The 27,589-nt window shown below is 40.5% G+C and overlaps 1 protein-coding gene across 1 annotated transcript in view; it reads right to left on the minus strand.

The window, feature by feature from the left end:
- Positions 1–27,589, minus strand: part of ADAMTS3 (ADAM metallopeptidase with thrombospondin type 1 motif 3) — a gene marked incomplete at its 5' end in the record, with an annotated part of 126,990 nt that overhangs the window by 80,575 nt on the left and 18,826 nt on the right. The window contains one exon of the mRNA XM_026847909.1: positions 6,365–6,521. Coding sequence (XP_026703710.1) covers positions 6,365–6,521 — 157 coding nt within the window. The remainder of the gene's footprint in view (positions 1–6,364; positions 6,522–27,589) is intronic.

The following is a 27,589-nucleotide window of genomic DNA, read 5'->3' on the forward strand; positions in this document are numbered from 1 at the left end:
TGCTTGGTGGGATCTTGCAAACTCCTGCCCACAAGCATTAGCAGGGGATGCCAAGTCACAGATCTCTTCATATGACTTCTACAGTACAGCAACTATTTAAAATATTTTCAGGAACAGTGTAGAGACTTGCATAAAATTGCCTTCATGATACAGTACCAGACATGGATAATGCTAAAGTAGTAATACTTCAAAACAGGGTTATTCTGTGAGCAGCTCACTCATTTCGGTTCATCATAGCTCAAACTAGGAGTTCCCCCGTTTTCATACTACTGGATGAATGGATGGTCAGAGGCTGTTGGCTGTGGAAATAATACCTCCTCCTTCCTCTGTGCACTTATCACCTTTTCTAAAGCTGAAAAGACTCATTAGGATTGCTGGGCTGCTAAGTCCCCACTGTCAATACATGCATTTCTGGGTTGTGTTTCTCCTCCAGCACAAGTCAAACGAAAGCACGCTGTATTAGCTGAGAACTTCTATGAAATTCTGAGTGCCACCTTTTTCTCCATATTCCTACCAAACCTGGTGAGAAGGTCCTCTGCAGTCTGAGCAGTCTGTCTCAACCCACTGTCACTTGCTGTAAGCATGTATCTGTTCATTCATGTTCTCCTACCAGGGTCATGATGCTTGATTCCACCTCACTTCCAAGCACAGATAGAAGTTTTCAATCATTTTCTCAAATTCAGACAAAAATTAGGATAGTACTTTTTGAAAATACTTTTTCAAAATGTGTTTTGAAAATGTGGTATGAGGTCATGATTACATTAAACATTATGAGCTGACCAGTTTTCACATGGTTTTCTCTGTGACTCCTGTCTGACCCAGTTCTTCACAAGGAAGAATAATCAAGAGTCTTTTCTGTTCCCAGGGGAGAAATCCACTTGACATTTGTTGATGCAGTGTCAAATTCTACTATGTGTAAGTGGTTTTCAATAGATGAGACTTCCTGGGGGAGGCCTTGGCTACCATCCTGCAAAGAGGAAGAGCTTCCCCTGCTCCAAAGAACTAACCCAGGCTCAGCATTTAAACCAGGCTTACCCAGGACAATGGAGACTGCTGATACCAATAAGGTAGTTGGTTTTTTTAAAATGATTTTAACATTAACTGGTCAGGACCTACTACTTCTTTCAGGTCCCTGCATGACCTCACATTAGCAGAAAAAAGATCAGGTTCCCAGAAATACAGTAAAACAAGATCCTTTGGATTAGCAGATGGATTACCCATGAAATACAAATAACCACTTCTGCCACCAGTCTGTCAACATATGGAAAATTACCCCTATTTTCCTGGTATCGCAGAGTGAGAGCACAGGCATTTTATATGCATAAAACAACCACCTATTCAGAGCCATTTACATGCAAGTGATCATATTCACAGCATAATGACTGAAAGGAGTGAGGTATATAAAGCTAATAATTAATGAAGGGTTCCTTCAAGAAGTCTAAATTGGTTGCGCACACAAAGAACAACAAACACCACCAGTTCAGAGGATATCTATACCATCTCTTTGAAGGTTCAGCCTCTGGTGTATTTTTCTAGCTCCTTGAGAGATGATGAAATTTAAAAGAAAAATTACCCCCCAAAAAATGGAGGGGGGAAGCATATGCTGTCTTATCACTTCACTTTTCTTTCTGAAATAATCACATTTCTTCCTGTTTTCTGCTAAGTGTTTTGAAGTGCTCTTCCCTATATTAATGAAAGAAGTAAAAAAAATAAAAAAAAAAAAAAAGAAAAACAACCAAAAACCCCCCCTACATTAAAAAATGGCTACGTAAGCATTTCAGTGTGTGAAGATGCAGAAGCTTCCCAGCACTCCTCCCAGCACAGACATGAAGAGGGAAGGAAAACCAAGGCCTATACACAAATGTTAACAGGTTTGTCATACTACAGCATTCCTCAAATGAATAAGGCAGGATTTCCCAGCTGATTTCTTGAGTTTTCATGTGATGCACTTCTAAGGAAACCAATCTCAACACAAAGCAAATGATGAAAACACCAGGGTAGTGCATGCCATATGCCATCATTCCCTAAAGAGGCTACAGATAGCCATGGATACCATAAATAGCAATCAGCACAGGGTGCTGCTTCAGTGGTAGGCTTATGTTTCTGCAAAAGTGCAAAGGCTAAACCCACACTATGCAGTAGCTCAAGCATCCTAATACCTTCTCCAGAAACCCAGATTTCTAGTTCCAACCTAAGAAAGCTCTCTGCCACTTCATCACAAACAACTGCAATAAAGAAAAACAAAGAGAAGTAGATAGGTCATATATGTGTGCTTATTTCTATGAGAACATACTAGTACAGGAACCAATAAATGCTCCACATTGTGATCATTGCTAAAACCTTGCTCTTAAGATGGTGTTTTTTTGACTTAGAACTCCTATGCTGAATCTGTTTGATTGTTTGAAAAATGTCCACCAAATTCCCAAATGTTCTAAAATCCTTCAGGAATACCAGATGTCCTGTCAGACTGAAAGCTTCTTCCATATAGCTGGAGTTGGAAGCTTTCACGACAATAGTATCTTAGAAAACTGACTTTTTGTAGAGAGAGCACAACACAGTATGTCCTGTTTAATTACGGAGGAAGTCTTTTACACAATGCTTCCCAGTTTTTTATAACAACGTCACTGACAACAACAATTTTAAGTACTTTTTTATCTTAATGTCTAGTTCTTTGAGTCATCTGCCATCTTGAAGTCATAAGGATAAACACAATACAACTTACTCCTTGGTTTTGCCTAATCTGAGACAAGGTGGAGCTACCAAACAACAGTGCAGGCAAGACTACAATCTGCTTTATATATTAAGGAAAATAGTACAATAAAGATCAGACTTTACTCAATTGGAAGTAGTAACTTGGCTTAGCCAAAGATGATGAAAGGTGGCTAAAAGCAAAGAAATTACTCCAGCTGAAAAGTAACCAGGAGGGAATGTTATCCAGCCTCCATCTAACTTTTATCTCTGAAAAACAGGAAAGATCAGAAAGCCTTCTAGTTTCCACAACACAGTGGCAAGCAGAGACCTTTAGACACATCTGATAATCAAAAGCCAATGGAAGCTCACCTCTAGAAGAAAATTCATCTAACACACTTAAGGAACCCTCTTAGGAGAAAGTTCAAGATACCAACACTGTGAACATCTACAGCATTCTCACACAAGTGCAGGCACGCCATACTGTTACCTGTGCCAGGATCAGCCAATGCTCTTATATGTGGGCTGTTGAGAGATTCTCTGGCCACTTTTAAACTGAAAATGACCTGTATAAAAAAGCAGTTTGTCTAGTACATTGAACTGTTCAGCAAGGCAATAAACAAGAGGAATTTTTCTGTGTATAATGTCCATTAGAAAGAGGTCAAAACTCTTCTGTAAAGGCAAACTTTAATAGGACTTGCACACTTGTTTTAGCTCAACAGGCATGGAAATGAACATGCAAACACGATCCGCCTGTTGTCGTAAATGACCTTACAGATTAGCAAATGACCTAATTGATTAGCAAAACCAAGACAGTGCCAGAACACAGAAATATGGAAGTTGAAAAGCCCATACAGTGTTTTCTATTTTGTAGTGGCAATACAAACTTTTGGCATGGAATGGTCTCAGTGTCTTACAGGAATAGAGCTTGGTTAAAATATGGCAGCAATCTAGGCAGTATAAAACATCCCTTTTTGCCTACCATGATAAGCTGCAGGTTCTACAGGACTGGACTGTACCTTGGCATTACCAGGCACCTTCAGCTAGGCACGGTTACACACATAAGTTACCTACAAATCTGTGGCTACTGCTCTAGGAACTGTAAATCAAAAACTTATCAACAAGTTAGTGTAAGCACAGTGGTACAAAGGGGGTGAATATTTTTCCATTAATGTGCATTTCAAATTATGAAAGACAGGGGGAGGGAGGAGAAATCCTGTAGATAATAAATGCTAAAATACTGGTCACAGAAAGTACGATAAAGCGTCAGAGTCTGGTTTGGTTGCAAAATCAGCAGATTTTGCATCACAAGTTGAAATATAGGTAAGTTTCATATTTATATGTGTGTGTGATACATCAATAAAACACCTACCAGCGCATACAATGGACACAGATTGCTGTACTATACCACAGCCAAAAGTTTGTTCATTTTTGCTAGGGGTAGAAGAGGTTGGTGACCCAGCCTAGCTCTCTAGAGACCAGCTGGGCTTCAGAGCACTCCCAGTAACATGACACTACCTTCAGCTGTTTCAGGACAAGACTAGTAAGCCTTGTAATCAAGCAGCAGACACAAGCCCCTCTCTTCTTTCATACCCTCCACTTCCACTTGAAATAAAAAGCTGTACCTTTCTCAGAGTTATATGGGATGCAGCAAGTTCCCTTAGTCTGTCTATGTTTGATCAAGTTCTTGTTCCTTTCATGTTGCTCCTTTCTCACTAAATGCCCTCAAGGTATTCATAGCCAGCTTTCTGGTTCTTGGTTCCACTTGACAAGATGACCTGTATTACATACTGCACAGATCTTTTCCAGACAAATGCTAAAATAACAACGCACAGCATCATAGAAATAGATCCCCTCTGCCAAAGGATGGAACAAATCAATCGACAAGAAACAAGCCTTTTCAGTCTGAACTTCTCGATGAACAAGAAATCAGCTACAGACACCTGTCTCTGACACTAACTAAAATGACGACTGTAAGTTATGAAAACGTAGCTGCTGTTCTGCAGCCCTCCCTCTGAACAAACAAAAGAAGATAGGGAGATGCTGAAGACATTAAGATCCTCAAAGAACTGAAAAAATCCCAAACAACATTCAAAGATTCTGAGGTAGGACTCATTATTTAGATGTTTATCATCTCACTGATTTTCATATATTATGAATTGCAATTTAGAAATTCCTGAATAACTCCTGCCAGCTATTTCATGCTCCTGATGACCTTCCCCATGTTGTAGCTACCTGAGATTTGCCAAGGCTTCCATGGCTTCAAAACACATACAAATAAAGTCTGTGAGCACATGAAAGATTGTCAAGGAAAGAGATGCTGAATTTGTTGCAAGAGACCCAGCAGGTCCATCATCAAGTACGCACTGTCTCTAACAGTGGTCCGAGTCTGCCAGCCTCACTGACCAAATGGATTCAACGCAGAGACATCGTGCTGAGTCCACTGCCAATACTACAAAGGGTTATTTAGCACTGTTTAGTCAACCACACAACAGACATGCACGAGCTAGGTTTGAACAACCTTGTTGGGGTACCAAAAGCAAGATACCTTTGGCGGCACAGGTCTCAAAGTAAAGCCAGGTTGATGAGCCTGCACAGTTCAGCCAGCTGCTGGTCCCCAAGCCTGCTGCAGTACTGCCGTGCCATATCGCAGTCAGCAGCATGTCCTTAATCTTCTGAAACACTAATAAAAGCCTGAAGGGATTTTTTTCAAAACGTCTGTCAATTCCTACCTGTTTTTCCAGAAAAAACCCTCCAAATAATCTAAGCTCATGAGGATTGGCAATGAGGGACTGCTTGACTCCTCTCTGTTAAATATCTGTATCTAATTCTAGCTCTGTGTTGTATGTAGTTGTTCTCCTCCAAACCCTTTAAGTTTAAGAACATGTGAACACAAAGTACAAATAGGAACTCGAGAGGCTCAGAGATGTTGAAAAAGAAGCAGAGCACTGAAAGGGAATGTAGTTGCTCTTTCATCCTCAGCCCATAGTGTCAAAAACTTCAGTGTTCACTATGCAATGCATTGGCTTATAAGGATTTGTATATTAAAAGACAGGGAGAAACATACAGGCAAATGGATCAGACCACACTATAATTATTCTCAGATAGACCAACCACATTATCTTCACGACAAAGGGGATTGTTGGATATATCAAAATATATCCAGTCAAGACAAGTGCCTTCAAACTGCATTAATTGCAACCAGTAGAAGGAGGAAAGCAGTATCAATCATTGGCACAATTTAGCTATTACTCAGAAAGGTGTAGGACCCAAACTTTACACAAAAGTTGTATGGACAGGAGACCCTTAATAACAACTTAGAACATTAAAGTCATATGAATATTTCTATTAAGATCTCATGTCCCACAATATCTTACCAACTTAGGTAGAGATCAGACTTGTTTCCAACTTAAAGCAGTACAAAATTTGCCCTTGGTTTAAGGAAGGAAAAAACAAACATATTCCACATTTCTTGATGAGAACACTTTGTGACTGAGTTCTGTTCTCCTAGATGAAAGCACAAGAAACTGCCTCTGTGATCTAATGCTGTATTTCAGCAAAATGTTTAAGTGCTTTCTTTTCAAACAGCCCAGTCAAAACTGCCTCTTCCAAAAGCTACCACAGGCTAGAGTTACCTGGGATAGATTTGTAAACAGCCAACATAGGAGTACTATACCTTCTGTATGGACATCAGGGAGCTTGTCGGCGGAATGTTGCACTACAGCTGATCGCCTGTACACCATGTGGATTCTTCCCTTTTCCTCTTCCATTTGCTTTCCTCTTTCCAAAGGCTCAATGAAGTATTCATCTTTATCAGTTCTTATCATTCCAGCCTGGTGAGGAAGAGAGAAAGCATGCCGATATGTCATCTGAGGACTTAAAGGCCTGGCCTGATGCTTTAAAAACAACTATCAAGAGGGGTGAAGCATAAAACATTCAGTAAGACTCAAATTACTGCTGGGTTTCCTTTGCATGGACTTCTTGCCAAAGGCGATACCCCTCTACACTCTGGGGATGTTCATCTGGCCGAGGCCACTGTTCAAAGGCATTCAGAGAAGACTGTGTATATGTATGACATACATTATCCCTTCAAAAACACAACTAAGACCAAAGTCATACCGGAGTTGGTCATTTGTATGTTATGCATGGCTATTTTATAATCGAAGCATGTCACACTGAACACGGTGTACTGCAATGTTCTGTTAATCCTTAACCCATACATATATATTCTGAACTTCTTATGACTCAGGCCCTTCATTCTCCTTCATTAAAATCAGCAGAAGCCATATGGTTTCCTACTTAAATGAACACATACTGCTCCATCCTGTAACTATGTCGCTATTGATGATTCTTCAAATCCCTTTCTCTTTATGTCTTCTGACTGTAAAAGCTGCGGGACAGGTCTGCAGACAAGGCAGATTTATTCTGGTGATTACCACAGTTAAAACTCACTGGAGAAGTTGCACCTGCATTAAGTATGGTTTGAGGAAAGAGAGACTCCTGCTCAGGAGGAAAAATTTATTTGCTAGCACTCAAGTATAAATCACAGTAAATAGTGAAAAAAATCTGGCATTATGCTCAAGGAAACAGTCACCCTGCTTATATCTAAGGGCAGCAAGACTAAACTTCTTCCAGCACAGCCAGTAAAAGCAAGAATATCATGTAGGGGAAAAATGGATATAGAATATTTGAAATTACCGGAAAACACCAATAGTATAGGCATTCTGAAGCATCTGCAAGTTATTATCAAAGACATTAGCAATCAAAACACAAACACTTGTACAAAATGTAGCAGAACAACTACTAACAAGCATTACCCTTATGACCTTCCTTTTATAAAAATGAAGATGTTGGACAGAGTGAGCCAGACCCCTGTCCTGCACAGCCTCTGCGGAGGCTCTGGGACCAGCCACCCTGGCCAGCATGTCCGGGCAAATGCTCCGCAGCCAACCTGCTGTGAAACTCTGGCCAACTTCTTGCTCTGGAGTGGAGGCGCAAGGTCCGCTCAGCTAAAAACCAAGGCGTGCAAAACCTCCTCTTCTCCGGCATCAGTTCCATGGGTGAGCTCAGGACTTGTACATCTATATGATAGGGCAGGATATACCTGCAGTTACAGCTGCCACTTGCTCACTCTCAGCAGAGTGATGCATCAGTTTTTTCCATAAACCATGTAATGCTGTAACTCAAGATTTCACTATAGGTAAGGTAGGAATTACAGTTATGACTTTGACCACAACCATAGACACATACAAAGTATGAATCAAATAAACCCCAACCCCCAACACCTCAGAGGAGACAATTCTGACAGTTCTGCAAACTGCTCCAGGGCCTCCCCAAGCCCCGCTGGACTAAACTGCAGCTTCGAATGCCATCAAACTTAGTTACAGCAATGCTACACAGATCTGGGTTTTGGTTTTTTGGGGGGTTTGTTGTTTTGGGGTTTGGTTGTTGGTCTGTTTTTTTTTTTGTTTGTTTGTTTGTTTTTTAACAACTACAGATTATCATAGTCCGAGTTTACATAATTTGTCAAATACAAGTAGAAAGAATTGTGAAGACATATGACAGAGTATAAAAATTAACGTTGTAATAAAAATACTCAAAATGTCACATACAGTACTGCACTGCAAGCTTTCCATGCTCTGTATGTTTTCTTGCATCTACACTCAAATTTTCAATTAATGAATTTCTTCAAATATTGGCTAAGCTACATAAATCTAAATACTACATTCTTCCTTTGTTTTCATTATGTGAGTAGCATGAATACGTGAAATTTTGGTTAGAATAACTCAGGTTAGCATCATAAGTCTTTTTCATGTGGCTAGTACACATAATTAGACTGGGAATTAACAAGTTCCCTTTGCATGTTAATGGCTTATTTGCTTGCCATTTTTCTGAGCAAAACTAAGTCTCATACCTACAGTTGCTATGCTACTGGTGTAGACCCCTTGTCTTGGTATAAAATTTTTTTGTAAATAACCCATTTTCTATGTAGCTGTTGCCTGTCAGTTGAAGGTAGTTCTACCCAAAAGCAGTGCTCTGTGCAAACGTGAAACTTTGCTTCGCTTCCCAGCTTCAAAGTGTATGCTTTTTCTTGTGTTAAATATACAAAAAAAGAGCCACAATTGTATTTTTGAGAATAGTTTTCCAAGCTGGATCCCACATCAATCAGATTGTATCTCATACTCACCTTTTTTTCTTTTAAAATAGCTTCTATAGATGATTTTTTACCCAGACATAAGGTGCATCTCTACTTTTTGTTCTTCTTCATGGAAGTGGCTAACTTCACCAATTTCAGTGGATTTGAACAGTGTTGAGGGGATATTCACCCATAATCATGAACAAACGTGACACAATTTCTCTGCAAAATTTGAAAATGTAACTAAAGGCCTGGATTTCCAACCAGTTGTCACCAACATGGGCTTCCTAGAGAGAAATATCTCCCACAGATCCAGTGTGACAGCAATGACCTGACCTCCAGTATGACTTGCAACCTCCCGTGCACAGCAGAGCAGTTAATTAAAAATACACACTGTCAAACAGCTCGCACGGGCTGAAGGCTGCATGCACAGACCATTTACCACATGCAGCGATGGACTTTTTGGAAGAACAGTGTTCCCTGCAGTCCCAAGAGAAAGGAAGAATTACAGTGGAGACAAGGCAACTCTGGCTTTCTAGTCAAAAGGCCAAACCTAAAGGGCTGATGAAGGAAAAACATGGATTTAAATTAAAAAAAAAAAAAGGAAAGAAAGAGCGCACTTTGGTTATACTATCAAGAACACAATCGGGTTTTATTCAGTATCATTTCTCTCTCACTTTGTTCCTCATCCCTCATATAGCCTTGTTTTACTCTTTGCTTCATTTGCAGGTAATCATTTGGTATCACCCGTGTAGAAGCTGAATACATTTCACATGATTTTGAATAATTAATTTGCATGAGCTTTTGAGATACTCACCCTTGCTTTGCTTCACCACTACAGTAAACAGTACAAATACTAACATGCTCTGTCTGACACTTTAATACATAACAGTTAAAATTGCCATAGTGGCATTATCTTACAAAGCATGTTGTAAATGACAGCAGACACATTTTTATAAACACCGATTTATTTTTTTCCTTTTATTGGAAAATGAGATTTAGAATCAACAGGGACAGTTTTGGTCCATTTTAATAGCCTACTGGCAAGCATGAACGCGGAATTCAGCTTGCTTTTCATTCTGACTCCCTCCACCACCCCCCCACCACCCCCAAATTTATCAATAAAGAGAGCCTGAAATTTTCCAAATTAATGGAAAAAGGGTGGCATAAGCAAGTACTGCATTTTCAGGTGAATGTTCACTGTAAACTCTACTGTCAACCCAGCTTCTTCTCCACCAACCAGAGAGAAAAGCAAGCAGGCGTTTAGAGAAGATATTTTTAAAGGCTCACTTGGAGAAAAGACTGTGGTGGATTTTCAAGAAAGAAGTAGTAGTGGAAATTTTTTTTTCCACAAAAGCACATTTATGGAGCAATACAGGAAAGCATAGTCTGAAATCCTGGAATGCTATTAATTTTACTACTTTTTCTTATAAATTAACAATGTTCAAAATTTCCATCAACTGAAGGATGCAGTTTGAAATCTGTGCTTCTGTGAAGATGATCTAGAACTATCCTTATTATTCTTAAAATGTAAAAAAGGGACACAACAAAGCTACCAAAAGCAAAAAGAAGCCTTTGTGGCACAGGGGCTGGAAATAAACATGCCTGTTCTCTGCAACCATTTCAACCTTGCCTGAGGCTCGGGAGAAGTGGATTAACTCCTCATCTTTCCTACAGATGCACTTTTCCCATGTTTAAAAGGGCAGCAAACTCCCCTCCCTGAGAAGTGTCACAGGGGAAACCTGCTGAAGGTCTGTTTAGCACCTTGCATGCACCCCCCGTGCTGGGTAACATCTACAGCTGTCTTTAAATGACTCACGACCATTAATGCATTTCATCCCTGCAGATCTTTTCGCCCTCCTCAATCCAGAAGCAATGGTGCATAGCGAACTGAGGGAAAACCCTTATGCTGAATTAAAATGTTGCAGGAGCAAGTTCTGCTTGAGTTCATAATAAAAGGTAACTGGGAGCAAGGCCAAATCCAGTCTGGCACAGGCAGCCCACCTAGGAGGACTTCCCAGAAGACAGCAAATGATGCATTCTTTACTGGACAGTTCAGTGATAAAGCAAAACCTGGGAAATTTTTTTTGTTTTGTTTTGTTTTTGGTTTTTTTTGTTTTTTTTTCCCCCCAAAGATATAGACAATAATAAGCTCATTACCAACAATATAAGGCCTTGAGAAAGTAACCTACAAGGGCAGGTTAAACTAAGGAATCAGCTCCTGAGCCAAAATCAACAGTATTTAAGGGGGAACATGATTCCATATAAATATGCATGGAGTATTAGTTGCAAGAGAGGAGAGAACCATCCATTCAGAAAACACAACAGGGAACTGTGAAGAGACCATTAAGAATGGATACATTTAACTTCAATATTAGAGTACACATTATGGGTGGGATTTTCAAAAGTATTTTAGGAAGTTAAATGCTCCACTTCTAGTGGTTTGCAGTAAGGGTAAGCCATTTAATTCTCAGGTGCATTTTGAAAAGCCCACCCTCAAATGTCAGAAAGTGAAAGAGTTTGTTTAGCAAGGCAGCAGTCACACTATTGGCCATTATCAAGTCAAGCTAATACTTGCCACCAAGTGTTACTGGAGAGTGGGAAATGCTTTGGATTGTCTACAGTGCACTTCTTTTACAAATTAAACTGACAATACAATATTCCCATTCTAACTATCATCTCATGTTCAATGCAGTGAGGTCAGTAAATGCTCTCACTTTTTGATGCTAGTCTCCACTGCCCACCTGTATCCCAACTTCAGGTTTTCTTTCCTTCTTCATGTTCGCCAACAAACAGACTGGATGTGGTGCCCCCAAACACCAAAGCTGCTCCTTCTTATGCAACTCCCTCTGAAAAACACTCATTCGCCTGCCTATGAAAGAAGCTTGACAAAAGTTAGGTTTCTAAAGTACTCAGACCCGTGTTAGCTGTACTCCTCAATCACATCTGACTCTTCCTGTCTGCCATCCTGTCCATCTCTGCTCCCTCCTGTTCCTCATTGAGCTCTAGATGCTGTTAACAGCAGAAGCTTTGTGACCTGGGTCTGCACAGCATCCAGTGTGGTGGGATACCTGATCCATCAGTAGGTACTGCTACACCAAATTATACTACAGGCACACTGTCAATTGAAACCAAGTATTACATGCATCCCTATACAATATATACAATGCTAGAACACTGAACAACTAAGCAGATGTGACCAGAATGATTCAAGAAGTCCAGGTTTAGAGTAGATCCAAGCATGTGTGCTATAGTATCAGCAACTGTGGGATCCTCTAACACTATCAGAGCATACAGGTTTGTTGCTAAAGGAATCGCAAGAGTCTTTGACATGCTAGGAACATGAATAAAGACAAGGAGTCAGGTTCTGGGACAACTGAGCACCAATTTGCAGACTTTTCTGTCATACAGCAGTGGCCAATGCAGGCTCCAAGGGAAAGAGCAGAGAAAGCCAGATATGGTGCGGTGAGTCTTCCCCCAGGCACTTCTTTGGGCTCTAACCTAGGACCTGCCTCAGCAGGAAGCTGGGACCAGTTTAGGTTTCAATCAGAATGGGTCAAAGCTGGTGGTGGTGGTGAAGCACAGGGAATTTTAAAGGATACCAGTGGGAGAAGTCCTCCATTTTTCAGGTTGGCCTGTAAAGGTTCAGGATGCATTTCCCTGATGTTATTTGTAAATGAGCAACTAGTTGAAACCACAGCCAGGCATTCAGAGATTCCTCTTTGCCCCACCAGTGAGGACGACACCAAAACCATCACTCCTGTGAGCAATATGTGATTTCATCCACAAGAGTTTCTCTGCTGCCCATTTCCATACCACTAAAAATATATACATTTAAATAAAATGACATTGAATTATAGCCAAATACTAACAGGTAAAACTATTCTCCATTGACTTAAAGTCAGTGAGTGCACAAGATGATAATTATTTTCAGTGAAAAAAGCTTTCACTCCAATGTTTTTGTGGCTTTGCTATTATTTTAATCTAACTGTCCACTTATCTTCACAATAATCTATTTCAGTTAGTATCTGTATTTTGAAAATGCTGCAATTTTGTAAGACATAATAATAACTACCACAGAAGAGGTAATAATATCAATTATGTTTTTAAACTGCCCTTAGTGCCCTTGTACTACACAGAAATAGATTTTAAAACATTGACATAATACTCTGGGGAACTGAGACTTTAATTAGCAGCTATTCCTCCTAAGCTAGCTTTGAACAGAGAGAGAACTGAACATGCAAGGCTGCTTTAAGCACATCAGGAATACAATATTGAAATATTTGCAAACTGCGACATGGCAGCACAGACTGATGCAGTATGCATGGGAGCAAAGCGTAAAGACTAAAAGCAGTTCTGTTGCCAAGCTGGCTTTGTAGGCTGCTCGCATCAGGTTTCTCCCTCTCGTGGTTGGTTGGGTTTTTTAATATCTTCCTTTCTTACTTAGGTGAAAAAGAAATGAGATCACATTCCAGAACGTTCCTCGCAAAGATAAACTGTTTCTTGCACCACACCTGCTCTCTATGCTCTGTTCAAGCTTTTCTAACCAACTCATTTGTCACTAGACTTGTTCCAGACTTTAAAACTCTGACGTTTTTGTGTATTTTTCTATTTTGTCCTTTCTCCTCTCCCAGCTAGAAACTAGGAGCGATATGTAAATTGTTTTCTGGCAGTTAATCAGGATTACATATTTAATCCCTGTCTTTTACAAACTGAGGACAAACACTACCGCACTGAATCAGACAGACCAGGCCCAGTAGGTCAGCATCAGCTCTGGAGAGTGGTCTGGCAACCCCTGTCTCACAGTGCTCACCCATGGGTCTTCAGAGGATAAACATCAAAATATGTCGCTTTCTTCTAACAGTACTGAGCACCCAGATACATGACATGTTGGGCTCACTAGCTTCGTATTCCTCTGTAAAAGCTCATGCTCCAAGATTAAATGCCTTATTTGCCTGCTTTCCATTGCTTTTATTAAGACACAAAACCTTTGCACTATGCTGAATACAATGAACAAGGAGTTCAGGTCATTCAGTTTCCAAAAATGAAATGTTTACCTATATGATGTATCTTTTTTGCAACTAGCGATTTTATATATATATATATATATATATATATATATATATATATATGTGTCTAGCAAAATGGTAACTGCTCCGGCAGAATACACAACAGACCTGCTTTAATCTGTACACCCAAGGCATAAAACTTGACAATCTAAAAAAAAGTCAGTCATCCAACCTACAGTTGATTACACTGCACCACAAGGGATACATGATCAATAGGGCTTCACTGCATCCCCCTACACGAGAATCTTCATTTGTATTACAGGCACCTTTTATCTAGCTTAGGATATGTACACCCTTCTGTAATACAAAGTAATTTGGAAATATCACGTACTGTGTCTTGACTGTGAAGATTTGAAATAGGGGAGATTAAAAGCTTAAAAAATTGAAATTTATCGTCACGTTCAAGGTTCTATATTTATCTCTAAATGGAGTAAGTTGTCAATAACGTAAGAAGCAGATTAATAAGCAGGCCGAAGTCTGCCTAGCAGTAGGAGACTGTCTGCATGAAGTCGGGCTGCAATAATAGTCCTTGGTAAGAAATGGGCAAGCTATGTAAAGAAAAAAAAAAACCAAACAGCATAAGCACAAGAATCCAAGGATGCAAAATTTACCTTTCCTCTAGAAGAAAGTTCCAACTTGGGACCCTTCAGTAGTGTACAATAACGAGTAATAAAAATGGGCTATGTTCACTCTACCTAGGAAGGAAGTAGAAATATGAAGAAAAGAGCTCTCACCAGAGCACATGTGGAAGCAGGCATGTGTCAAAGAGCCAGTTACCTTCCAGTCCAAGGACAGCTAAGAGTTCAGTGGGGAAAAGGGAAAACTGCTTGCCCAAGACAGCCACCCCTGTTTTAGAGAGACTATGCTCAGGAGGATCCATCTGCTTGCTCAGAAGATCTAAATCCAATGACTGCAACCAACACGGGCAAACACAGTGACAAGTTTTGTCTGCACGAAGTACAGTAAGACTTGTAGAGCCCACCATTCTTCAGATCAATTGTCATCTGTGTGTGAGCAAAGGGACTGTAACCACCCAACTTCAGGAGAGTAGCGCCCAAATACACCTGTGAAATTAAATACTTCACTGTTCTGTGAGTGCCTATGACAGCCATAAACGATTGCAGCTTGTGTTCAAAGAGGAAACAAGCCCACTTAGATGTTCCTCCACCATCTCAGTGTCTGTCCTTATAGAAGGAAACTTTTTTCCTGTGACAAAAGACAGGGACTCTCAAGTTACCTATCAGTCCAGGCTGTGTGTTAGCCCTCCAGTCTCACCTGGTGTAACTGTCATCTGCTCCAAAACCAAGACATTTCTCCAACTGAAACAGTGTAAGCCACAGAGTCCTTAGACATTCTTTCTGAATAAAAGGAAGAGAAGTAGGATACTGGCAGCAGCAAGTCAGAGAAAGAATCAAGACAGTGATACATTGTCCAAGCTTGCAAAAATGCGAATGCATTACTCCCCTCCTCATGGAGATGATTTCTTTTTTTTTTTTTTTTCTTCCATTCTTCAAAGTATGTTGTGGGGACAGAAGAGGGCTTTCTCTGAGAGAGGCTGAGTACCGTTCTCTCTCATGGAGACCCACAGAGGTACTATATAACAAAGAGGGACACAGCATACACCAAGTCTAGTTTACAACTTCCACCAGCATTTTCTAAGAGTACCCAAGACAGGCTCCCCACACAGTAACTAAATTTAATCCATCACCACACATGCCTTAAAAATGAAATGCAGAAATTTGTACAGTATCCATAAGTGTCAGAATTAGGATATCATAGAATGGCTTGTGTTGGAAGGGACCTTAAAGACCATCTAGTTCCAACCCCCCTGCCATGGGCAGGGACACCTTCCACTAGACCAGGTTGCTCAAAGCCCCGTCCAACCTGGCCTTGGATCTATTCTATATGTGAATCTATTCTCATTTCAGGCCACAAATTGCTTGTTCAGCTCATAACAAAATCTCTTAAAAGATCCTCCACTTGTGATAAGTTAAAATAAGTTGCTTGTGCTGACCCACATAGTTTCAGGTAGCATCATCTATTTCACCTACCACGAATGCCAACCAAGGCAGAACCTCAGCAAAAGGACTCCGTTAAACTAACACAAAGCTGTTACCTCCTAGAAAATGCTTCCTTCTGACTATTCTATCGATGAAATTGGAAAATGTTTCCAGGGCTCTCCTCCCACCCCTCTTACTTCTCCCTTTTTCCCTGTTGGACAATCACAGGTGGCTGACAGCTCTATCCTGCCGCTAACTAAATAGAAGCCCTATTGAAAAGCATCAAGAGCTCTGTGTTCCCTCAATTTAATATCCTAGCACTAGCCAAGCAGACACTGCACCCTGCCAAGACAAACATATGGGACTTGGCAAAAGGGGAGGGGGGCAGTTTCTGGAGACAGCCCTCCAGTCTAAACTTCTTAAGGAGTCGATATAAACACGCTTTTATAAAAAAGGTGCTGCCTCGTCTAAAAACACAGATTCAGCGCAAAAACACTACTACCTTTCACCCTCTCTGTTAGTTTAAGGTGTGTTCAGTTCAATGACTGTGCAAAACCTGCGTCACAGCTACCTGCTGCTCGCTTTTTTAATCCAGAGACGAAAACTTTTTGGAGTTGCACTGAACACTGGTTGATTTATTGGAAGAAAAATAAAAGGAAAGAAGGATGCTTTGCCTACAGCACATTTCCCTTTGCCTGCCTCCACCAAAGCAGAGCTTTGGTTGGTGGGAATTGATTCTAAGTTTCCTACAATGTGTAGCTCCAGGGTTATACCTTCAATTCACTGGGTGGATATTATTTCTCATGCCACATGGTATCCATATTTTGTCAAGAATCAACTGATTCTCCAAGGTTTCTTCTTCAAAAATAGTCTAGAAACTGAAGTTGTAGAGTTTGCCCCATGATACCTCTCTGCAATTCATAACTATCAACTGAGTGTTATTATCCAGAATTTCTTCATATGCCAAGTACACATCCCTCTATTTCAGTAGAGACACACAGAATGCCTTGCATGACATTCACTCACTCACTCACTCAGCGTTAAGAGTGCAGGCTGCCACCTCGTAGTATGTGGATGGTGACTTTTTTCAGCTTCTGCTGCCAAGAAGCACCCTATCTCTGGGGACAGGCAGGCAAGCTGACTCTGAGCCGGAGCAAGGCAGCACCCTGCATGCACCCCTCGCTCCATGGACAGGGATCCATGCACCACACCACAGAGACAGGCCAGAGAGAATCAACTTTGAGAGACTTAAGGAGATAAATAAATAAAATAAGACACGACTCACAGACAACAGGGCTATGTACGTAACCTGTCAGGATAATTCACCTGGCTAGTGAATTCACTCACTCACTCCCCTGGCCTTTGTTTCTTTTTTTACCAGGCATGACTGTCAACTCCTGCAAGAAAGCATGAACTGGGCTGGGATTTTGACAAATTATTCTGGTAGATCCAGTGCTGATGGCTAGCTGCAGCTAGGGGCAAGGGGCCTTTCTGTCTGCCCCATTGTGCCACAGACTTGCATCACTGGATGTGGGGGGAAGGCCGACCAGTTCCCCACAACAGTGGGGACAAAGAACAGTACCAGCAGCCTATCCCTGACACCCCTTTTTCCTGTTGCAATTTACCTGATCATATTCACTGTATAAAGCATGCATGTCAAGTATCACATCTGTTCAATTAATGCTGGAATAGCTGTGCATTCCTATGCAGCCACCTTGACACCCACATTGAAGAGGAATAAAATTTTAGCAAAGAATGTATCATATGAACACAACAATGACAGTAATAAAAAAGGAATATCAGCGTACAGCCTACAACTGAAATGAACTGGCAAACAGAAGTACATCTGCACAGTCCTGTGGCTTCAGTTATTAAGCTAGCACAGATATGCATGTATTGCTCTTATACTAAAACACGTTCATCATCTACTGGGATTAAAATTTGTGACAGAATGTCTATAGATACCTTTCTGACAGCACAGATACATTTTCCTGTTAGAGAAAAGATTTTGTAGATAGACAGCTTCCTTTTCCAGCTTCCCAAAGCATAATTTTGTAGTCTGTATCCACAATCTTAGTGCTCAGCCACCCACATAATACCCTCACAGCACATGTCATAAATCTCAATTCTGCGAGACTTCTGTGGATAGATGGAGTCAAGTAACTTCATACGTACAGATGAGTCCCATTACTCATGTACAAAACACATCTGGCAAACCACGGATGAGCTTCCGTTCTGCTTGCAATTCTACCAAGATAATCTGTAATGATTACCCACTTTTTTCTCTTTTCCCATTTACTCTTTCTTTCTGTAGTTATTGCTTGACCAAATTGCATAGGTCAGCATATATAATGATTAATCAAAATAAAGTGAAACCAATTAAATATCAGACATTTTTTCTATTTATGACACGTCCAAGTAATTTAGACTCATTGATCTGTGTTATTTTATCACAATGTTGTGTACAACATGCAGTACTGATCTGATAGAAGTGGCTACAGATAATTTAAAAATTACGTAATGTATGGAGATGATTTGGTAGCAATATAGAAACCTTACCAAAGTGACCATAAATGGCATTCATTTCAAAATCCAAGCAACTATGCAAAATCACTAATTTTTTCTTAGCCTCACTAAAAATGTAAAGAGAAGAGTCCACCCAAAGAGAAAGGTCGAAGTCATCACTCTGCCCAAAGTGCGTGTTGCTGCAAGCTGCTATCAGAGCTGCAGCTAAGAGAAAAAGAGAATAAACTGCTCTGTCTGTGGGACAGAATGTGGAGACAGAGAGCAGCACCTGGGCCATCCCTGATTCCACCATGACTGCTGTTCCTTGCTGCTGTGAAACCTGGGCAATGGTAGCCAGCATGGACAGTCTTCCACGGGTTGAGTAGGTGACAGACAATTAAACAGACAAGCAAAGACCTAGGACCATGCAGACAAACAGGTGGATGGATTTAAAAGCCTGCAGCATGGGTACATGGCTTCACTCTTCGATGCTGATCCAACAGGCCCTTCCCTCACGCATTTGCTCATGCATCTGTAAGCATGACATATCAACATCTTGATGATACCAATCTAAATACATTGCCACCACGTGAAGTTGCAAGCAGACCAAGGTACACACTTAACAGAGCTGTCTCAGGAGGAATTTATGAATCCAGGAAATGGCACCACGAACCAAGCAGGGTTTGTAGTCCCTGTGATGGCAGAGGCTGTCCACAGGCATCCAGGGTGGGTGGCATGTCACTTGGAAATTGCCACCTGTGCCTCTGGCAGAGCCTGCTCCTCCAGCACGTAAGGGGATCCAGGCCCCTGCTGAGGTCTATCTTGCAGGGCTGGCAGGGAAGAGGAAAAGCTGTCCAAAAGAACATACTTCTCTCGCTGCACATCTTCTGCATGTTAAAGTATTTATGGCCTCGACATACTTGGCATATAAAAAAATACTACACATTAGAAGAATGCTGGAAAAAAGTAATACGGCAACGCTCTGCACATTTTGAGAAACAGATGTTATTGATACAGTTGCTGGGTGCCTACAGAGGGAGCGGGGAAGTTTGCCGATGAAAATCCTTCTTCCCCATGGATGGGCCTCCAGCCCCCATGGACCCTCCGAGCCTTCCAGAGCTTCAGGCAGAGACCACAGCTTTGAGGCAAAACATCCGTGTTTGCCGGCTCCTTCAGCACCAGCACCCTTTGAGCTATTTCTAGTATTGCAAGCAGGAATTCAACAGCTCATTTTTTCTCTTTGGAAGATCAATGTGATATAAAATCCATGTCGTATCACATGTTTCATCTGTTGCAGAACTCCTGGCAACACACTTTAGAATTAAAGCAAGAGCTCCTGAATCATCTGAGTCTCAGTTCTTGAAGGCTATTAAACACAGATGGCATAGAGCAGTGTTAAGATTCTTCTTATTAGATAAGTGCTAAGAGTGAGCTAGCATTTATTTAAAGACATTAAATCCAATTTTGAATCAAATGAAATATTCAAACAGTACGCACTGCTCAGGTTTCACAGCCAGCTGAATTATTCACAAAGCAGAAGTTTGTGACTAATCATCTAATCAGATTTTTTAAAGAAAAAAAACCTTCTGCAGCTACAAAGAACAGTATTATTTGTTTGACTGAATACCAGGATGAAGATTCAGAAACAGGATGAAAACATTGGAATGTTTAATATCCTCTCCCAAACTACGGATGCAATTTAGGAATAAGAAGCTGAGATACACTCATACTAAAATACCAAATATCAAGCTGACCAGAAACAATACACTCATTTCCTTAACTAAGAAGAGTCCTTCCTGTGGCTAATAAACTCATTTTAAATACAAATATGTTCTTCATTTTAAACACATCTAAGCATGCTCAGTGTAATCTGAATATAAAGACATTGCTACGAGATTACTAATCTAATTTGACACTGTGGTGTGAAAAGTAATCTGGTCAGAAGCCACACACAACTGACCATTATGCAATGGACTAAAAAATTAAGAATTAAGAGTACAAGGAATGGATCATGGTCCATTAATAAAGTAAAAACCAAAATCAACAAAAAGAGAAAATAGAGATTTAAAGTATATGAATTTGCACTGGAATTCTCAGTGTCTTTCAAAAAAAAAAAAAAAAGGTCTTAATCACGATGAAGCTAAACCATAGCAGAAATGGTAGGCCTTGAATCCAGACAGATATCCCACCAAACTCTATAGCCTCCTGTAACCGAGGACTCCTTGACTGGTGGCAAGAGCCTCTTTGGGAAACACATGGCCCACAATAAACAGGATAATGAAAATGGAGTGATGATCCCACAGAAATCTGCAACCATATTTAAAATGTACCATACTTGTTAATCTTATATCCCATGTGAGAACAGAACCCCTTCCGACAATTTCTGCTTGTTCCTCCAAGGAATTGAAGCCCTCTCAATACATTAACTGATGCACCATTTTAAGGAGCAAAAGACATTTAGAAGAGTCACCGAACTAACCAATATTCTGTTGAATTTGCAACAGAAGAAAAGAAAATGGCAATATATTAATGGGTCATTGCACAGGACTGAAAGTAAGCTTTTTAGCCTCCTCCTATAAACATACATAAGAAAATTCCTTTATGCTGAAATTTCTCATGCTTGGTTTTAATCCAAATGTTGGGTTTCTTTTTTCTCCTTTCAGAAAGTCTAAGAAAAAAAATATAAATCAATGGAACCCCTTAAGAGTTATATGGAAGAAAAAAGAAAAAACAAACTGTGATTTTATGTGGAAAAATGTGTCTCTCTTTTTTGTTCTTGGAAAACCTACACAGATTCATTTTAACGGCAAACTGCCGTGCAAAACTGGCACGCAAAATGCTTTGTCCTTAAAGAAGGAATTGTGGTTTTAAAATATCAGTTATTAAAAACTGAAAAGTATGCATGGAACATGCTTGGTGCAGTCAAGTATCTCCCCAAGCCCAGCGTATCTCTGGAGAAATATTTACTGAGTACAAGTTTTGTCTTTGTGGCAATTACAGAAGCCCTACGCTAGGACCTATTTTATGGTGAAATGGTCCTGGCAATGGTAAAACTTGCTTCCATGTGAAAGGAGCTTGAAGTGGGTTCATGATAAGGGGTACTCAGACCCTTTGCCACAGGCAAATTTTATATGCACAGGGTTGCCAGTTCTTGCAGTAAACCTGGTGTTTTCACAACTGCTGGAGTCATGGGATTATATGAGAGTCATAGCTTCCTCTAGAAAGTGGAAAGGAAAACAAAAAGCAAGGACATTTGATAGCCTTCAAAGAAGGAAAAATAAGAACTTCAAATCAAGTGCTGAAAAGCAAATAAAATAATCCCAAAATATGAACATCTCATGATCTGGAGGATGGAAAAGGGGACACTTGAGATGAGCAGCACCATGTCTACTGCAGTGCACAGAAGTCATATTTACTGCCTGTACACAGCTGTCATGCATGACACCACAGAATTATAGTGAATTACAAATGTTCCAGATACAGAGTAACACCAACTACCAGGTTAAGCAATGTGCTCTGCCCATGCAGCCTTCATGACCTGGCTAACCAGGTCCCAGGCTGCCACTGCCCCAGTTAACACAACACGCTGTGCACCACACAGCATTCAGAATTGTGGAAGACGGGCTCATCTGAAGGACTCCAACGTTGGCAGCAACTCTACCAATTCTACAGGGCAATGGGTACCTTAGGTCCCAACACACAGCCATTGTGAAACAGGGAGGTACCCATCAGAAATGTACTTCAGGTGGCCTTTTAGACTCCTCATGACTCTTCTCTGCTGGATTTATAAAGCAGGAATTCCTTATTTTTTGCATCATCTTCACTGAATTGAGAGACAAGCAGGCTTGTATGGGGACTTCCCTGTGGGCTGCTCCCTCCACAGTTGGCTCTAGTTTCTCTCCTCATGGAGCTACTTCTATAAGTCATTTTCACAAACTGTATAGATGGCTAATTATACAGCTCTAAACACATGCTCCTGAGAAACAGTTAAGACACTGGACAGCTTGGCTTAATCTTAATAAAGTCCATTTCCACAGTATCAACTTAGAGGGTTTACTAATTTATGTTGAAAAGAGCACATAAATCAGTTCTGCAAAGCACTTGGCCTTTCACCAGAGTTAGAAAGGCTGCACTCACCAGTCCTTTGTTACACAGGACTTAATGCTATGGTCAAGCTACCAATGTAGATAACAAAGATGTTCCTACTTAAAAGGCCTAATAGAAAACTCACTCAAAACAAAGGGTGAAAAACAGTCATATCCTCAGATACAAGACAGTAGAAACAGAAAACTGATATATTTTACTCTGAATGAAAATATTCTGTTGATCAAAAGCTAAGAAGCACCATTTCGAAGCACTGAAATGGCAAAGCTAGTAATACTTATGTGAAACTCATTATTTTAAATTGGTTCTACATCTTTGTGCAAAGAAACCCTGTGGCAAAATCTCTCAAAGGAGAAGCAGTTTTACACATTAGTGATTTAGTCAGATATAAAACAAGAAAGCCAAATGACAGTGTGATTTGTATGAGGTTAGAAAGTTAATTTACTGTTGCATGGTTGCTGCTTTTAAAAAAGATCAAGTAATTTATTAAATCTATCAGCCAAGTCACAAAGGTAGTTTATGAAAACTAAGCATCAGTTTAAAATCAAAGTGAAAGCAAATACTTCATCCTATTAACAAGAACAATAGTACTGCAGCTTTATCCATCATTTCCAGAAACTCAAGATGAAACATGAGGTCAGGAGGTCAAACTGACTAACTTTTATTTCGATGAGCCTGAATCAGAGAGCAATGATTAGAGCTTCAGCAACCCTCTGAAAAAGTAAGAACTGGTATGCAAATAATACGTTCCTACAACAGGGAAACCTATCTTGTCTGCCTTCTACTTTTCGGTGTTTTCTCAGTAACTCTGCAAGTTTTTTCTGTCCGGGCTTGTTTCTTGTCCCTTTTGCAAACCCCAGACCATGCGGCTCTGAGGTCAAATTCCAGATACAAGTAAGTACGGCACTGAATAAACAAGAAACATCAAAAAAGGCATTACTGAATATGGCTTCTGTATCTTTACCCTACAAAATGCAGTTTCAAATTCAGTACAAACTCTACTGTCAATAAGAACTTTGAGAGAGGTTACAAGGATTAAGTTTTGAGAACATTGGCTATTTCAGTATCTATTTACTTTCTTTTACTGAGACACATACTTTACCACATGTGATACGTGAAGGCAAAACGTGAATGAGAGCCCAATTCATGTGCACTATGTGTGTTATCAAGGGTCCACAGAAGTTATACAATCTGTTTCTTATTACTAAAACTATAAAAAAGGGTTGTACTTGGTAATTTTATTAAGCTTGGGCTATTTCATAAACTGTTAGCTGTGAGCCTCCAGGAATAAAAAAAAAAAAAAAAAGAAATTAAGCAGCATATTGGTAACAAAAAGCAAAAATCCAGAAAGGAAATTATTTGTCAAACTGCCTTAAAAGCATTGTTTTGTGAAAATACATAGAAAAGACTAAAAGGTGTGATTCAATCACAGCTACAAAACAGATATCTAGAGCAGCACCCAGTCACCAGTGATTTGCTTCAGATGATTTTTTAACCACCTACACTACAGACAGTACCACTTCACTGAGCTCAGACACACTCACCGACAGCTCTCCACCTCTGCAAGCATGGGCTTACCTTCTACACGCCAAACACGGAAGGAGCACTAGACACCCTCCTTCTTGACTCTAGAGTAGGTCTTCACACATTAAATTGAAGATAACGCGAAAGCAGCAGTAGCTAGAGCAAGGAAGCTGCAAATGGGGGTAACATGTAAATCACTGATTTTCAGCTTCACAGCACCCCTCAGGCTGCTGTACTACCAGGGACTGTTTCTGCTCTTAAGAGATTGAGAGAACTGGGGAGAGTTATACTGACCTGTAAATAGCAGTTCAAGCCCCTGAATATACTGCTTGAAAGGTATGAATTACACAAACTCATGCTCTGTTGTAAAAACTTAGCAAAATCAGAAACAAACTATAAAGTCTAGAAGTTGTGGCAATCAAAGCTGAGGCATTTTAGTTTTATAAACAGTTGGAGATTTTTCACGCAGACTTCTACAAATCCTGTTCCTAAATCCCTTTCTAGAGAAGATGATCTGATTAAAACACCTCTATATGCAGCATTAGCATAACCAGTGCAGCTTAAAATTCGAACTGTCTGTTCTCACCTCCACCTAACTCATAAGATACTGTGAAGTGTCTTAACCTTCAAATACTCTCTCTAATCTAGAAAAACAGAATAGAAGAGACTAGTAAAAGTGTTAGTTAAACTTCTTAGCATCGTATTTTCCCCTAGTGGCTATGTAGCACATTTACAGTTTGGCAAACCCGGGGTAGTTCTTAAATTCTTAAGTGTTCTGGGCTATTCCCACTGGACGTTCTGGAGAGTCTCCAGGAAGCCCCCACAGTGAAGTCTTCCTCTTCTAAAGTTCATAGCCAACTTGGATTTCATCACTTTGGGTCACGCAGATGCCAGCCTGAATGGACTTCACTTCCTCTCTCCTTGCAAACCCCCAGTATACCACTTGAGGCCAGCAGCCTTCTCCTTGACCTTATGCCTCCTGGCTCCCCAGCACACAAGCAGCATGTTGCCCATCCATCTGGCATTAAGGCTTCCAAAAATCCAGTTGCTGAGGTAAGAGCTGCATCACCTCATTCAGCCATTTGCTTCCGATGGACTCTTTGTTCAGGCAAAAAGGTCGGTCAGTTTGTTATGCAGACGGTCATTCTGGCATTTCAATTTTCTATAATCCGATGAAATACTATTCAAAGCCAGCTGAACAGTTATGCTTTTGTGTGAATTCTACTTAAAGCTGTTTTTCTAGTTTCCAACCTGCTTTCTGTTGTATCATAAAACAGTGTTAACTTTCACTTTTTTCAAACATGCACTTTCAAGCAAGACATGTTGCTGCTACAGCAAAAAGCATGCAGAAAGCCAAGGAAAAAATCAATACTAGTGAAGCAGTGCCTAGAAGACACAGGAGCAAACAGTTTTGGTGCCAGTCATTTTATCTCTCCTTAATTGAACGATGAGGAATTACGCAGGACTGTCAAAGCAGATGGGATTGATTCTACTGTTATCCTTGCCTTCAATTATTTAATAGCCTGCAGTCACTCTCTCTGAACAGAGAACAGCAACCTGCTTTTAAGACAAGTATCAAAACTTTACTTTCAGTAAGCACCTACAAATCCTTCCTCTGAGCTGTTCCAAAAAAGCTAAACCACCTCCACATTTTTGAATGGATGTAGTTCAAGGGAGAAGACCACAAGACCTCTGGAAATGGACTTTCTCCAACACCTACAGAACTACCTAACAGGGAACTACCGAAACACTAAAATTGTGTTTTTGCCCTGGAAACAGCAGAGACAAAACCCACCCCTTTCCAAGGACACAATGGAAGGAGCGTTTTCCCCTGCTCCTGAGATCCCTGGAGGCCAGGAGCCTGGTTTGCAGCACAAAGCCTTTATCCATAAAAGTTCTCCATTCGGGCAGAAGAAAGGCTTACTGCTCTTGTCAGCAGCCATCACAGCTTACCAGTCAGGTGAGAAAAAAATCCGATCTTGCACAGATTTGGAAGGAGCCTTTTCCCACAAGTTGGGCTCTCTGCTACAAACCAAGAAAATCTCATTTCTGTGTCTACCTATAAAAGGATTGCTGATCACCAAACCTTCATGACAGTTGTGACTGGCTGATCCTCTAAGACATGAAAAAGGCATGTGCTCTCCTAGGCTCTAACCATTTGCTAAATAAGAGTCATGCTTGACGAAATAAAGTTATCCCCTTCTGAGGTGCTAGCAGGTGCTGAGGGCTTTCAATTCTTATTAAGATTGGACACAGCAGAGCAGGGGCTCAGCAATTCACTCAGAACATTTTAAGAGACATTAATTACAATTTATGTGGACTTTTCAAAAATCTTACAGGACAAATCAAAGGTAGTGAGCACAGTTGTATGTAAAGTAAGGGAACTGATTTAATACAATAAAGGAAGACTTATGCATTCACAGATATTTTTCATGTCCATTTCCCTTATTTTTTTCCCCAGGCCCCAACAGCTGTTTCACAGTCTTAGTCTCTAACCTCTTATTTTCTTACTGCTACTGTCCATCTACTGCACTGCTGGTGTACCACCCAACTCCTTGTGCAGTACAATACAAGGATGGAAATAATCCTACCTGAAACATAACTCTTCAGTACCACTTTGGGAAGGTATTCAAATAGTAAGATCCTTCCCCAGAAAAATATGTATTTGATGCAGCTGCTTATGGATAAAACAACGCATTCTTGCCAAAGATGCAGACACAGGAGGGACAGTTTGACTGAGCAGAAGCCCAACAACACCTCAAAACCTGACAGTGTTGGTAACGTTAAGAGCAGTCTGCTGGAAGCCATTCCCTTATTCATTCCAACCTTAATTCATTCTATGAGGATCCATCTGCAGAAGGGACTCCTAAGAGGGAAATAGCCTTTCAGCCTACCAAGAAAAAAAGGGCAGTAATGACAGCACTTTGTACAACTCCATCCACTAAAATCACTTCAGCCAGAGCCCCACTGCCCAGGTGATCTTTCAGAGGGAGCTGGAGATGGAAGGAAAGCAACGGCTGACTATATGTATCATTTCTATATATGTCCCATGAGAAATATGCAGCTTCCACTCCATCTACATTCTGAGTTTTGTCCTGGACTGAAGAAAAAAGCTTCAGAGAGGGCAGAGAAAACAGGAGAGTTTGGAGGCATGCCAACCATGTAGGGTATTTCACTTCAGGAGCTCACTTCTTCAGTCCAAAGCCATCAGAAGAACAGGACAAGCCTTAGACAACCTTGGTTCTGAGGTCTCCAAATGAAGTTCTGGGTCAGGGAAAATAATTCAGAGGCCAAATGCTCCAAGTGACCAGAATTACAAAGTGACATGAAATCCAGAGGCCAAAATATCATTTTGACTTATTTCAGATATCTATTAGACTTTATCATCAAAACTGCCAAAAAGGCATCTTGTCAGTCATTTCTGTCATTTGTGGATGACTGTTCACAAACTGGTCTGTTGCAGCAAGGAATTAATTTACTACTGTGGAATGAAAATGCCATGGGTAGGCAAACAGTGCCCAAAACCCAGAGCCTACACAAGGCTGCCCATGCAGACAATGGAA

This window comes from Athene cunicularia (assembly GCF_003259725.1).
Source record: "Athene cunicularia isolate RWA chromosome 4 unlocalized genomic scaffold, athCun1 chr4_part2, whole genome shotgun sequence".
Taxonomy (NCBI): Eukaryota; Metazoa; Chordata; class Aves; order Strigiformes; family Strigidae; genus Athene; species Athene cunicularia.